Below are 14875 nucleotides of genomic sequence, written 5' to 3'. Positions count from 1 at the left end.
GGCCAATCCACCTAACCTGCACATCTTTGAACTTCCAGATGTTATTGCAGACACAGAGCCAAAATGATGAAGAGTGAGGTTTGACCTTTTCCTTGTGACAGCATTTGGCTTCATGATGGTCGATTTGCCAAAGATGTCTTTAGCTTGACGTTGTCCCTGGTGATAATGATGTCCAAGGCCCACCCCTGTGGAAGTGTTGACCAATGGGAAGGGGGCCTTGCCAGCCTGGCTGTGCTGTGTGCAGCCCTCTCCCCCGCTGGGAGCCATGTTGTTGCAGACATACTGACCCCACCACCCCTTCCATCCCCCATCCCCCCTCCCCCCACCCCCTTCGTGTTAAGGTGCGGGTCATGTAGAATCGAGAGAACAGAAACCTTCGGGGTGGGGTTTGGGGATGTGGAGGTGTGAACCAAAAATAATAAAATTCTAACCGGGATGGCAAATGAAGAATCTGGAAAAAGCACATCCAATTCCACCCAAAACCAAGGAGGGAATTCTGGAAAAATGCTTCGCCCAGAGAGTGGGGAGATGGTGGAACTTGGCTGCCATGCAAGAGTGGTTAGAGTCATCGAGTCATACAGCATGGAAACAGGCCCTTCGGCCCAACTTGTACATGCCGCCCTTTTTTTTAAACCCCTAAGCTAGTCCCAATTGCCTGCCTTTGGCCCATATCCCTCTATACCCATCTTACTGTCTAAATGCTTTTTAAAAGACAAAATTGTACCCGCCTCTACTACTACCTCTGGCAGCTTGTTCCAGACACTCACCACCCTCTGTGTGAAAAAATTGCCCGGTGGACCCTTTTGTATCTCTCCCCTCTCACCTTAACCCTATGTCCTCTAATTTTAGACTCCCCTACCTTTGGGAAAAGATATTGACTATCTAACTGATCTATGCCCCTCATTATTTTATAGACCTCTATAAGATCACCCCTCAGCCTCCTACGCTCCAGAGAAAAAAGTCTCAGTCTATCCAACCTCTCCTTATAACTCAATCCATCAAGTCCCAGTAGCTTCCTAGTAAATCTTTTCTGCACTCTTTCTCGTTTAATAATATCCTTTCTATAATAGGGTGACCAGGACTGTACACAGTTGGGGTTAAAATAGATAGATTTGATCAGGACGGGGTCAAAGGTTACGGGAGGGGGTGAAGGGGCAGGAAAGTGTCCATGAATGTCGGCAGATTAGCCATGATCCTATTGAATGGCGGAGCAGGTTCAAGGGGCTGAATGGTCTACTCCTGTTCCTGTTTCTTTGTGGTCTCACCTCTCCTTCTCTCCGTGTGTTTGGCTCCAGCTCAGAGTGAACAAGGAACAGGACCACTTTCTCATCACTCCCAGAGGAGTGTCCTACGGAGAGGTCTCTGCCTCCATCCTGGTGAGTACCTTGAGCAATGGCCTCGGACTTTAACCCTTCACCTCCCCTCACCCTCTCATTTCCTGCAGTCCTATTTCCTCCTCTTTTAAGGCCAAGCCAAGGCCCGAGTTGCAGGACCAAGGCCTCAGGCCCATCTGCTAAGACCCAGGCCAAAAACACCAAGGTATTTTCTGAAGTTAGCCTAAATACTAAGCTTAACATTTGGATTTGGCATGAGTGAACATAAAATGTTTCACTCCAGGTATGATTCAAGTGACCCACTAGGGAGCTTTTATCAAACAAAGTTTATTTAAGAACACAGTTAGCATAGAATAAAAAGATTTAGCATAACTTTTACCACTGACAAAAAAATCCAACCTGATCATAGAATCATAGAATTTACGGCACCAGAGACCGGCCCTTCGGCCCAAACTGGTCTTTGCCGACCTAAAAGCCCATCTAAGTTAATCCTATTTGCCTGCATTTGGCCCATATCCCTCTAAACCTTTCCTATCCATGTATCTGTCCAAATGCCTTTTAAACATTGTCAATGTCCCTGCCTCAACCACTTCCTCCGGCTGCTCATTCCACAGACGCACCACCCTCTGTGTAAAAAAGCTGCTCCTCAGGTTCCCATTAATTCTTTCCCCTCTTAACTTATAGAACATAGAACAGTACAGCACAGAATAGGCCCTTCAGCCCACGATGTTGTGCCGAGCTTTATCTGAAACCAAGATCAAGCTATCTCACTCCCTATCATCCTGGTGTGCTCCATGTGCCTATCCAATAACCGCTTAAATGTTCCTAAAGTGTCTGACTCCACTATCACTGCAGGCAGTCCATTCCACACCCCAACCGCTCTCTGCGTAAAGAACCTACCTCTGATATCCTTCCTATATCTCCCACCATGAACCCTATAGTTATACCCCCTTGTAATAGCTCCATCCACCCGAGGAAATAGTCTTTGAACCCATGCCCTCTCGTTAACTTAAACCCATGCCCTCTCGTTCTCGATTTCCCCAACCCTGGGAAAAAGGGCATTCACCCTATCCATGCCTCTCACAATCTTATATACCTCTATAAGATCACCCCTCAGTCTTCTAGGCTCCAGAGAAAGAATCCTAGCCTGTCCAATCTCTCCCTATAACTCAGTCCCTTGAGTCCTGGCAACATCCTTGTAAATCCCTTCTGCACTCTCTCCAGTTTAATAACATAGTTCCTATAGCAAGGTGACCAAAACTGGACACAATACTCCAGGCGCGGCCTCACCAACGTCCCGTACAACTGCAACATAACTTCCCAACTTCTATACCCATTGCTCTGACTGATGAAGGCCTATATTATGTATTATAAACCTTAACATCTATCTATCTATACTGTTCCAAGTTAAACAACACCCATAAACATACAGCCCCTTCTAGTCTTAGCACAGAAAGCAAGTGTGCTCACGTGATGCTGGATTTTGCAGCTTTTTAACACCTGCTGTGAATTGCTCCTTTGAATGTTGGATTCAAACTCTGAGGCTTCCCAGTCCTGGAACTTTCAGGAGAGAGAGAGAGACACAGCCTGTCTCCAGCAGCTTCTTGCTTGCAACTCACAAACAGCAGAATTTCCAACTCCAGAGAGAGGGGAAACAAGAGACACTGCTTTCTGTCTCATGTCCAAACAGCATCTGAGAAAAATGAAACTAAATCCTTGGACCTTTCTGTGGGAAAAAAAAGATCCACCTGACCTGTCAATCATGCTCCACCCAGCAATTCCAAAAGGATTATAAAACCCTAGGACACTGCATTAGGCCAGATTAAAAATAACATGACGTCCATTATATTGCTTCAGGAACAGTTAGAGGACGTCTGCAACAAACAAAACAGTGCCAATAAAATGTTCAGAGTTGCTGGAAAAAACCTGCAAAGTGACATGATTAAAATGCATTTCTTAAAGGCACAGTATCGTCACACCTCCCCTTGGTCCTGCTCGCTCTTAACATTGTGTTACGATACATAGAAACATAGAAAAACTACAGCACAATACAGGTCCTTCAGCCCACAAAGTTGTGCCGAACATGTCCCTCCCTTAGCGATTACTAGGCTTACCTATAACCCTCTATCTTACTAAGTTCCATGTACTTATCTAAAAGTCTCTTAAAAGACCCTATCGAATCCACCTCCACCACCGTTGCTGGCAGCCCATTCCACGCGCCCACCCCCCTCTGAGTGAAAAACTTACCCCTGACATCACCTCTGTACCTACTCCCCAGCACCTTAAACCTGTGCCCTCTTGTGGCAACCATTTCAGCCCTGGGAAAAAGTACGGGGGTTGTTCTCCTTTCAGATGTAACGCAGAATCTCCAAAGAGGAATACCTCGCCTTGTAATCTATTAAAGATGTGTGGGAGAAGTGTGAACTGTTCTTCAATAATGTTTAGTAGTTAACTAACACAAATATCTGAAACGCACTTTAAAATGACCACTCAACAATTTATTTATTTAACTAACTGGGAACATGGTGGGAGATATAGGAAGGATATCAGAGGTAGGTTCTCTACAAGTAACAAACCACATAAAATAAGATTCGAATGGAATGCTGTTTAAATAAATACAATACTCATTCATTAACAAAAAGTATATAATAATAGAATTCCGTCACTCTCAAAACTAAAATACAACCAGGTTTTGCAGCTTTCGGAAACTTTTTGGAGTTCTTCTGTGAATTCCTTCTGTCTGTAAGTTCTTTTAAATTTGATACCCTTCGCTGGGTAGAGGCAGGGTGGAGAGCTGCTCTCTCCCTCTCGGCTTGAGAGGTGGCAGTTACTAACTAACTGTTTTTCTCTTTGCCCTCTCTTTTATACCTGTGGTGACCTATCAATTTTCCCACAACAGGATTGGTCTGATTTTTTCAACATCATCAAATTCAAATCTTGTAGGTTCTTGGTAGCTGAGTGCTTGCTTTCAATTGATTGGGCAAAATTCAAACATTCAAATGCCTGAAGCCGGTTACCAAGGCAACCCCTGCTTTGGATGCAAATGTTTCAGTCCGGGATTCTGTGTGTACTTTGCATCTTAAGCCTAGAAGTGCTGAAACGAAGCCAGATTTTAACGGGACCACGCAATGTTTTGTTCTTCTAGCATTTTCTTCACATTCTTCGCATCTTCATAAATTCAACTTCACAACAATTGCTTGATACTCCCATTCCGTGCCCTCTTCTCCTCCTCCCCACCTCCCCAATCTCGCACCCTTTCGAGACACTGAAAGATTTGTCCCCCTAATGGTCTCTCAATCGTCCGCAGGTCAAGGTGAACATCCTGGGAGGTGTGGTCAACCAGGGCAGCAGCAATCTGTCCGTGGACTGTGCCGGATTCAGCCTACACTCGGCGATATATGCAGCCCGCCCTGATGTCCGGTGTATAATCCACTTGCATACTCCGGCTACCGCCGCGGTGAGTACTTCCAACATTGGTTTCCTATCCTGCACTGTGTTACTGAATGCTGCGTCAAAACGGTCAGCACTGTCTCGGTGGTATCAGTCCAACCGACGTCGCTTCCATTCAGTCATCCTGAATCCAGATTCCTTCCTACTGTGGGAAGTCCTTGTATCTCGATCAGGGCAGCTTACGCATCAACAAGGTGTCCTTCACAATTGACTATATGTCCTGCTATATCATTGCGATTATTTGTCCTTGATATCTGCATTACCTTGTGGAGATAAGAGCTGACTTGGTTTCACTCCAGTCCCTCACGATATAAATATGTTCACCTCTGAAAGGTTTAATAATCACACATGTTTAAAAATCATACAAGCTGCTCTGAAAAAGAAGAGTTCTTCTTGTAAGAGCCTTCAGAGATAAGCACCAAGGCCATTAGTCTGAGCAAATTCATTAAATCAGACATCGGTAACTGGAAAAAGGGAGTGATACGCACAGACACAGGCACACGGTGGCACAGTGGTTAGCACTGCTGCCTCTCAGCGCCAGGGATGTGGGTTCGATTCCAGGCTTGGGTCACTGTCTGTGTGGAGTCTGCACCTTCTTCCTGTTTCCTCCCACAGTCCGAAAGACGTGCTGGTTAGGTGCAAAACTCTCCCTCAGTGTAACCCGAACAGGCGCCGGAGTGTGGCGACTAGGGGGATTTTCACAGTAACTTCATTGCAGTGTTAATGTAAGCCTACTTGTGACTATTTTTACTTTTAAGCTGGGACAATGATAACTTGTAACAATGATTGGTTCAGTCTTCACGTTGATTGGGTATTATGATGAAGCAAGTGTAAGGTGACTGTGATTGGTTTTAATATCTGAATGATGTAACCTTAATCAATGACTGAGTGGATAGAGATAACTCCTATACTTTGGTTAACCATGATGTGGAGATATCGGTGTTGGACTGGGGTGGGCACAGTAAGAAGTCTCACAACACCAGGTTAAAGTCCAACAGGTTTATTTGGAATCACGAGCTTTCAGAGCTCTCTGGACTTTAACCTGATGTTGTGAGACTTCTTACTATGCTTTGATTGGTATATGCTAATTACTTGTCATTGAATGTGAAACTATAACTGTTTGTAGAATCATAGTATCATAGAATCCCTACAGTGCAGAAGGAGGCCATTCGGCCCACAAGCCTGCACCGACAACAATCCCGCCCAGGCCCTATCCCTGTAACCCCATGTATTTACCCTTCTAATCCCCCTGACGCTAAGGGACAATTGAGATGGCCAAACCACCTAACCCGCACATCTTTGGGCTGCGGGAGGAAACCGGAGCACCCGGAGGAAACCCACGCAGACACGGGGGAGAATGTGGAAACTCCACACAGACGGTGACCCAAGCCGGGAATCGAACCCAGGTCCCTGGCGCTGTGAGGCAGCAGTGGCTAACCACAGTGCCACTTCAATGTGTATTTCTGAATTCCGCACCCTGGCTAGGTGCAGACTGTGAACTCTGACTCCGTGCCATACAGCTTGCACTAAAACAGCTGTTTAAGAGAACTCTGTGACTTGGTCTGGTTCTGTGAAGGGTAAAGTTGTGCTCAGTTAAAAGGCTGAACATCAAAGCCCCCGCAACAGTCTCAGAATTTTTCCTTTCCCTTTCCAGGTGTCCGCCATGAAGTATGGCATCTTACCCCTATCCCATGAGGCCTTGCTGATTGGTGACGTGGCTTACTATGAATACAATGGAGCCCTGGATGAAGAGGAAGATAGGATCCAACTACAGAAGTGCCTGGGCCCCACCTGTAAGGTATCTCACACGTTCACTGGTTTGAGATCTGATGTATTTTTCCTTTCCAAATCGTCCCCTGCCCATCTCAATGACCCGTACATGAGATAATCAGTGTAGAGTCTTTGATTTTGATTTGATTTATTATTATCTCATGTATTGGTATACAGTGAAAAGTATTGTTTCTTCCACACTATACAGACAAAGTATACCGTTCATAGAGAAGGAAACAAGAGGGTGCAGAATGTAGTCTTACAGTCATAGCTAGGGTGTAGAGAAAGATCAACTTAGTGCGTGGTAGGTCCATTCAAAACAACAGCAGGGAAGAAGCTGTTCTTGAGTCAGTTGGTACGTGACCTCGGACTTCCTTTTTCCCAACGGAAGAAGGTGGAAGAGAGAATGTCCGGGGTGCGTGGGGTCCTTGATTATGCTGGCTGCTTTTCCAGAGGCAGCGAGAAGTGTAGACAAAGTCAATGGATGGGAGGCTGGTTTGCGCGATGGATTGGGCGACATTCATAAGAACATAAGAACATAAGAAATAGGAGCAGGAGTAGGCCATCTAGCCCCTCGAGCCTGCCCCGCCATTCAATAAGATCATGGCTGATTTGAAGTGGATCAGTTCCACTTACCCGCCTGCTCCCTATAACCCCTAATTCCCTTACCGTTCAGGAATCCATCTATCCGTGATTTAAACATATTCAACGAGGAAGCCTCCACCACTTCAGTGGGCAGAGAATTCCAGAGATTCACCACCCTCTGAGAGAAGAAGTTCCTCCTCAACTCTGTCCTAAACTGACCCCCCTTTATTTTGAGGCTGTGCCCTCTAGTTCTAGTTTCCTTTCTGAGTGGAAAGAATCTCTCCACCTCTACCCTATCCAGCCCCTTCATTATCTTATAGGTCTCTATAAGATCCCCCCTCAGCCTTCTAAACTCCAATGAGTACAGACCCAATCTGCTCAGTCTCTCCTCATAATCAACACCCCTCATCAACCTGGTGAACCTTCTCTGCACTCCCTCCAAGGCCAATATATCCTTCCACAAATAAGTGGACCAATTCACGGCCCTTTGTAGTTTCTTGCAGTCTTGGGCAGAACCACAGAGCAATACAGCATGCAAACAGGCCCTTCAGCCCAACCGCTCCATGCTGACCATGGTACCTCCCAGCTGGTCCCAATTGCCTATGTTTCGCCCATATCCCTCTAATCCTCTCCCCTCCATGTACGTATCCAAATGCTGTTTAAATGTTACTATTGTATCTGCCTCAACCACTTTCTCTGGCAGCTCATTCCATACACGCACCACCCTCTGCGTGAAGATGTTGCCCCTCAGGTCCCCTTTCCCCTCTTACCTTTAACCTGCGCCCTCTAGTTTTCAATTCCCCTTCCCTGGGGAAAGGACTCTGTGCGTTCATACTATCTCAGCCCCTCATGATTTTATACACCTCAATAAGGTCTCCCCTTATTCTCCTACGTTCCAAGGGATAAAGTCCTAGCCTGGCCAACCTCTCCCTATAACCCAGGCCCACCAGTCCTGGCAACATCCTCGTAAATCTTCTCTGCACTCTTTCCAGTTTATCAATGTCTTTCCTATAACAGGGTGACCAAAATCATAGAATCATAGAATCCTACAGTGCAGAAAGAGGCCATTTGGCCCATCAAGTCTTCACCGACCACAATTCCACCCAGGTCCTAGCCCCATAACTCCATAGATTTACCCTAGCTTGTCCCTCTGACACTAAGGGGCAATTTAGCATGGCCAGTCCACTTAACCTGCATATCTTTGGACACTAAGGGGCAATTTAGCATGGCCAATCCACCTAACCTGCACATCTTTGGAGTGTGGGAGGAAACCCACACAGACACGGGGAGAATGTGCAAACTCCACACAGACAGTGACCCGAGCGGGGAATCAAACCCAGGTCCCTGGTGCTGTGAGGCAGCAATGCTAACCACTGTGCCACCGTGCCGCCCTGTGCACAATACTCCAAGTGCGGTCTCACCAATGATTTATACAACTGTAGCATAATGTCCCTACTCCTGTATTCAATGCCCTGACTGATGAAGGCCATTGTGCTAAACACCTTCTTCACCACTCTGTCTACTTGTGATATCTTTCTGACCAATGGCCAAAGTGAGGTTGGCCATCGGCTGTTGAGTTGGCATCTTTGAACCTTGACCCCGTCGCCTCCCCCCCCCCATCACCTCTTGGCATTTGGTATCCCTCACTCCTCTACAAAGGCGATGGTTGATGAGGCGAAATACATTCCCCTCCCCTCCTTGGCCCCATGGGCACCGAACGGCAGTCTGTTCAACCTCCCCCCCCCCCCCCCCCCCCCCGCCGCCCCCCCCCCATGCCAGCCGATTTTATTGGTCTTGTTGAGGTTTTGCCCCTTTCGAAGTCACCATCAACTCTGAACCCCCAAATCTCTCCACCTGCAACCTCTCTGTCTTTGCAAGCTACATTTCCCAACTTGCTTCCTCCTTCCGCACCCCCCACAAGTCCGGGAACATGTTTCCTCCAATCAAATCTGTGCCCATGGGGCAGGTTTCTCAACATCCACCTTTCCCAGAATGCTCACCGTAAGACAGGTCCCTCCCCCTCACTCAAACCAACCAACCGACCGCCATTTAAGGCTCTGATGAATGTTCATTGGCTTGGCACGAACCATCCATCCACTCTCCTATCACCCCAACTCAATCCAGGCAGGAAGCCGTGGCTACGGGAACAGCCGGCCATCTTATTGGCCAGAATCCCTCTTCGGTCAGTGCTGCCCCCCACCTCCCCACAAGAGGAAGACAGGTAACTTGGCTTCCAGGTGTGCCCTTGATTGGAGTGATGAGAGAGGCGTTGGGGTCAGATAGGGGGTAGGGCATACCTTGGCGAGGAGGCACACTCCCCCCACCCCCCCCCCCGTATCCCCACACCGACCCCCCCCCCCCACTCCAGCTTTCCCACCCAATGCCCAAGCAGGCTAACCTGATTGGCACCTCCCCGCATGCCCTGGCTTCCAATCAATGACCAGGGAATTGTGACTGAGCTACTGCCGTCCCAGGGTGTGCCATCTCCCTGTCAAGTTGCAGTCAGGTCATGATGGGAGGGACTGGGCAGATGGACGGGCAGTGGGATGGCCACCCGCTGAAATGTATGGGACCCCCGCAATCCTCCAGCCAACCCTCCCTCCAAAGGCCATTAAATTCTGCGCCATCCCTCGCGGTGGGACAGCAACTGGGGGCTCTCGGAGGTCCCAGTTTCCCTCTCTCCCAGAATTCCCAGGTTTCACCTCTCTGAAAATCCCAGTTTCCATTACTCCTAGAGTTTCCAGTTTCCTTTCTCTGAGAATTCCCAGTTTTCTTCTTTTCTGGAATTCACAGTTTCCGTCTATCAGAATTCCTAGATTCCATCTCTCCTGAAGTTATCCGTTTCCATCGGTCCCAGAGTTCCCAGTTTCCATCTCCCCCAGAATTCCGAATTTCCATCTCTTCCAATCCGTTTCCCCCTAACCGCCCCCCCCTAGAATCTGGTACTACACTACACGTGCTCCAATTTGTGCTGTGGGGAATGACCTCAAGAAACGCAGGGATCTGCCCTGTCCTTGGGGTCAAAGTGCTTTCGTGTTGACTGCTAAGCCCTCACGAGGGGGATGGTATAAAACGCTCAGGGAGACTGCTTACTATTTTTGCAGCGCGCAGTCTCCATCTTGCTCAGAATTCCCAGTTCCTATCTCTCCCAGAGGTCCTGAATTCTGTCTTTCCCGGCGTTACCAGTTTTCCTGTCCTAGAATCCCCACTTTCCATATCTCCCAGAATTCCCACTTTCCAACTTGCCCAGAATTCCCACTTCTGTCTCTCCCAGAATTCCCACCTTCCAACTTGCCCAGAATTCCCACTTTTGTCTCTCCCAAAATTCCCACTTTCCAATTTGCCCAGAATTCCTGCTTCTGTCTCTCCCAGAACTCCCACTTTCCAACTTGCCCAGAATTCCCACTTTTGTCTCTCCCAGAATTCCCACTTTCCAATTTGCCCAGAATTCCCACTTCTCTCTCTCCCAGAATTCCCACTTTCCAATTCCCACTTCTGTCTCTCCCAGAATTCCAAGTGTCCATCTCCCCCAGCATTCCCAGTCCCCTCTCTCCTTGGTCTTCCCACTTTCCCGCTCTCTCCCAGAGTTCCCAGCTTCTGTCTCACCGGCTGGGTCTCGAAGGGACCTCGCGACACCTGGTTACGGTGACCCCTGAACTGGCTGTCATGACACCTGCGATAGGTCAAGGTTCAAGAACAAGAGGTCAGACGACAGAATCTCAAACAATCAGGCACCATCACGCAGTCTACTGGCGGTGGGGGAGCGTCAGTCATGGAGGTGCACTGGAGTGTTGACTTTGTGTTCCCTCTTGTGTTTAGGTTCTGCTCTTAAGAAACCACGGGGTGATAGCTCTCAGTGAAACCGTGGAAGAAGCATTCTACAAAATCTACCACCTTCAGTCAGCCTGCGAGATACAGGTAACACCCGTGATGCAGACCCTTCAATCCCTGATGATTCTGCTAATCGCCAATCACTCCCCAAGCGACAAGAACAGAAAATAGGATCTGGAAAAGGCCATTCGGCCCTGACAACCCTTCATGGCTGATCCTCTATTCCATCGTCTTACCCCAGCGCTTTCTCTCTCTCCATACCCCATGACACGTTGAGAAATCTAAAGTATTAAAGTTTATATATTGGTGTCACGAGTAGGCTTACATTGAAGGGACTGTGAAAGTCCCCTAGTTGCCACACTCCAGCGCCTGTTCGAATACACTGAGGGAGTAGCACAGTGGGTTAGCACTGCTGCTTCACAGCGCCAGGGACCCGGGTTCGATTCCCGGGCTTGGGTCACTGTCTGTGTGGAGTCTGCACATTCTCCCCGTGTCTGCGTGGGTTTCCTCCGGGTGCTCCAGTTTCCTCCCACATTCTGAAAGGCGTGATTTGATTGGTCTAGTTGGACCAAGGAGCGGCACAGGCTTGGAGGGCCGAAGGGCCTGTTTCCTGTGCTGTACTGTTCTTTGTTCTTTGTGTGCTGGTTAGGTGCATTGACCTGAACAGGCGCCCGACTGTGGCGACTGGGTGAATTTCACAGCGACTTCATTGCAGTGTTAATTTAAGCCTTACTCATGACTAATAAATTAAACTTTAGAATTTAGCACCTAACCAGCAGGTCTTTCGGATTGTGGGAGGAAACCAGAGCACCCGGAGGAAACCCACGCAGACACGGGGAGAATGTGCAGACTCCACACAGACAGTGACCCAAGCCGGGAATCAAACCCGTCATTGTGTGCAGTTTTGGTGTTCTTATCTGAGGAAGGATGTCCTTGCTATAGAGGGAGTACAGCGAAGGTTTACCAGGCTGATTCCTGGGATGGCAGGTCTGTCATATGAGGAGAGACTAAGTCGGTGAGGATTATATTCACTGGAGTTCAGAAGAGTGAGAGGGGATCTCATAGAAACTTATAAAATTCTCACAGGGTTAGACAGGGTAGATTCAGAAAGAATGTTCCCGATGGTGGGGGAGTCCAGAACTAGGGGGTCATAGTTTGGGGATAAGGGGTAAACCTTTTAGAACTGAGGTGAGGAGAAATTTCTTCACCCAGAGGGTGGTGAATGTGTGGAATTCACTCCCACAGAAAGTAATTGAGGCCAAAACGTTGTGTGATTTCAGGAAGAAATTAGATTTCGCTCTTGGGGCGAAAGGGATCGAGGGATATGGGGGGGAAGGGGGGATCAGGATATTGAATCTGATGACAGACAGTGAGACAGGCCAGGAATCGAACCCGGGTCCCTGGCGCCGTGTGGCAGCAGTTGTAACCACTGTGCCACCACTCTATCTATTTCCTTCTTAAATATATTCAAAGCCTCCACAGCTTTCTGTGGGAGTGAATTCCACACATTCGCCACCCTCTGAGTGAAGAAATTTCTCCTCACCTCAGTCCTAAATGGCCTCCTCCATATCCTCAGCTTGATGTCTTGTTCTAGATCCTCCCCTGAGCCAGAGGAAACAACATCCCTGCATCCAGTCTGTCCAGCCCTGTCAGAATGTTATACCTTCCAATGAGATCCCCTCTCATTCTTCTAAACTCCAGTGAATACAGGCCCAGTCGACCCAATCCCTCCTCGTACGACAATCCCAGCATCCCAGGAATCAGTCTGCTGAACCTTGTACTGCAATTATACAAGGCATTGGTGAGGCCACATCCAGAGTATTGTAGAATCATAGAATTTCTACAGTGCAGAAGGAAGCCATTCGGCCCATCGAGCCTGCACTGACAACAATCCCACCCAGGCCCGAACCCTGTAACCCCACATATTTACCCCGCTAATTCCCCTGACACTAAGGGGCAATTTAGCATGGCCAATCTGCCTAACCTACACATCTTTGGACACTAAGGGACAATTTAGCATGGCCAATCCACCTAACCTACACATCTTTGGACACTAAGGGACAATTTAGCATGGCCAATCCACCTAACCTACACATCTTTGGGACACTAAGGGGCAATTTAGCATGGCCAATCTGCCTAACCTACACATCTTTGGACACTAAGGGACAATTTAGCATGGCCAATCCACCTAACCTACACATCTTTGGACACTAAGGGACAATTTAGCATGGCCAATCCACCTAACCTACATATCTTTGGACACTAAGGGACAATTTAGCATGGCCAATCCGCCTAACCTACACATCTTTGGGACACTAAGGGGCAATTTAGTATGGCCAATCTGCCTAACCTACACATCTTTGGGACACTAAGGGGCAATTTAGTATGGTCTGTCAACCCAACCCTCATGTCATTGGACACTAAGGGGCAATTAAGCATGGCCAATCAACATAGCTCCCACATCTTTGGACTGTGGGAGGAAACCGGAGCACCCGGCGGAAACCCACGCAGACACGGGGGGAGAACATGCAAACTCCACGCAGACGGTGACCCGAGGCCGGGAATCGAACCCGGGCCCCTGGCACTGTGAGGCAGCAGTGCTAACCACTGTGCCACCGTGCTGCCTGTGGACTGCAGTGATTCAAGATGGCGGCTCACCACCACCTTCTCAAGGGCAAACCAGGGATGGGCAATGAATGCTGGGCCCAACCAGCGACGCCCATGTCCTGCGAATTAGTAAAAAACAAAATTCTATCTTCCAAGTTTTCGTCCACTCACTTAACCTGTCTGTTTCCCGCTGTAGACTCTTTGTGTCCTCCTCACCACTTGCCTTCCCACCCTTTATTCTGAAACTCTGTCCCCTCATTCTAGATTTCCCCCTCAAGGGGGAAAACTAGGCCCAAATGTTCCTCTGCATTCACTCCCTCATCTTAGCAATTAACAATCATTGCCAAACAATCAAAATGGAAACCATTCGCCTCTGAAAGAGCCATTATTCCACAAGGGACTCCCCATTCAAACTGAATGTGACACTTGGAAAGAAAACACAAACTGTCTTTGAATCCAATTATCCCAAACCAAACAAGGAATATCGATTTTAATCCTGTAAAGAGCCCCCAGTTGTTAAAACCCAGGCCAGAATCTCCAAGGTGTTTTATGAAGTTAGCCTAGATCCTATTTTTACCTTTGATGGCACAGTGGTTAGCACTGCTGCCTCACAGCGCCAGAGATCTGGGTTCGATTCCCGGCTTGGGTCTGCACATTCTCCCCGTGGGTTTCCTCCGGGTGCTCCAGTTTCCTCCCACACTCTGAAAGACGTGCTGGTTAGGTGCTAAGTTCTCCCTCAGTGTAACCCGAACAGGCACCGGAGTGTGGCGACTAGGGGATTTTCACAGTGACTTCATTGCAGTGTTAATGTAAGCCTGTTTGTGACACTGATAAATAAACTTTAATTAAAAAATGATCTTAGCATTAGGGTGAGCATAAGGTGTTTCATCCCCAGGTATGATTCAAATGGCCCACTAGGGAGCTTTTATCAATGTCTATTTAAGAACACAGTTGGAACATAAAAAGAATTAGCATAACTTCTATTAATTACAAGAATCAAGCATGATGCAGTATAACTCTTAACAGCTAGCTATCTCTGTTGTTCCATGTTAAATACCAGCCCACAGACATACACCCGTCTTCAGACTTAGCACAAAAACCAAGTATGCTCACTTGATGCCAGATTTTTCAGCTTTTGAACACCTGCCGTGAATTGGTTATTTGAATGTTGGATTAAAACTCTGACGGTTCTCAGTCCTGGAACTTTCCAAAAAGCCTCTGGAGAGGGAGAGAGAAAGAGAGAGAGAGAGAGAGAGAGAGACAGTGCCTTCTCCCACCAGGTCCTGTCAGAAACTGAG

At 47.9% G+C, this 14875-nt stretch overlaps 1 protein-coding gene across 6 annotated transcripts in view; it reads left to right on the top strand.

Moving 5' to 3' along the window:
• add2 (adducin 2 (beta)) overlaps window positions 1-14875 on the top strand; it is a 156442-nt gene that overhangs the window by 86104 nt on the left and 55463 nt on the right. For all 6 annotated transcript variants that reach the window (XM_078239251.1, XM_078239250.1, XM_078239249.1 and 3 more), the window contains 4 exons: window positions 1296-1376; window positions 4642-4791; window positions 6439-6582; window positions 10959-11057. In XM_078239251.1, the coding sequence (XP_078095377.1) occupies window positions 1296-1376; window positions 4642-4791; window positions 6439-6582; window positions 10959-11057 (474 nt within the window). The remainder of the gene's footprint in view (window positions 1-1295; window positions 1377-4641; window positions 4792-6438; window positions 6583-10958; window positions 11058-14875) is intronic.

This window comes from Mustelus asterias, chromosome 22, assembly GCF_964213995.1.
Source record: "Mustelus asterias chromosome 22, sMusAst1.hap1.1, whole genome shotgun sequence".
Lineage (NCBI taxonomy): Eukaryota > Metazoa > Chordata > Chondrichthyes > Carcharhiniformes > Triakidae > Mustelus > Mustelus asterias.
This window is presented reverse-complemented; position numbering and strand designations above follow the sequence as displayed.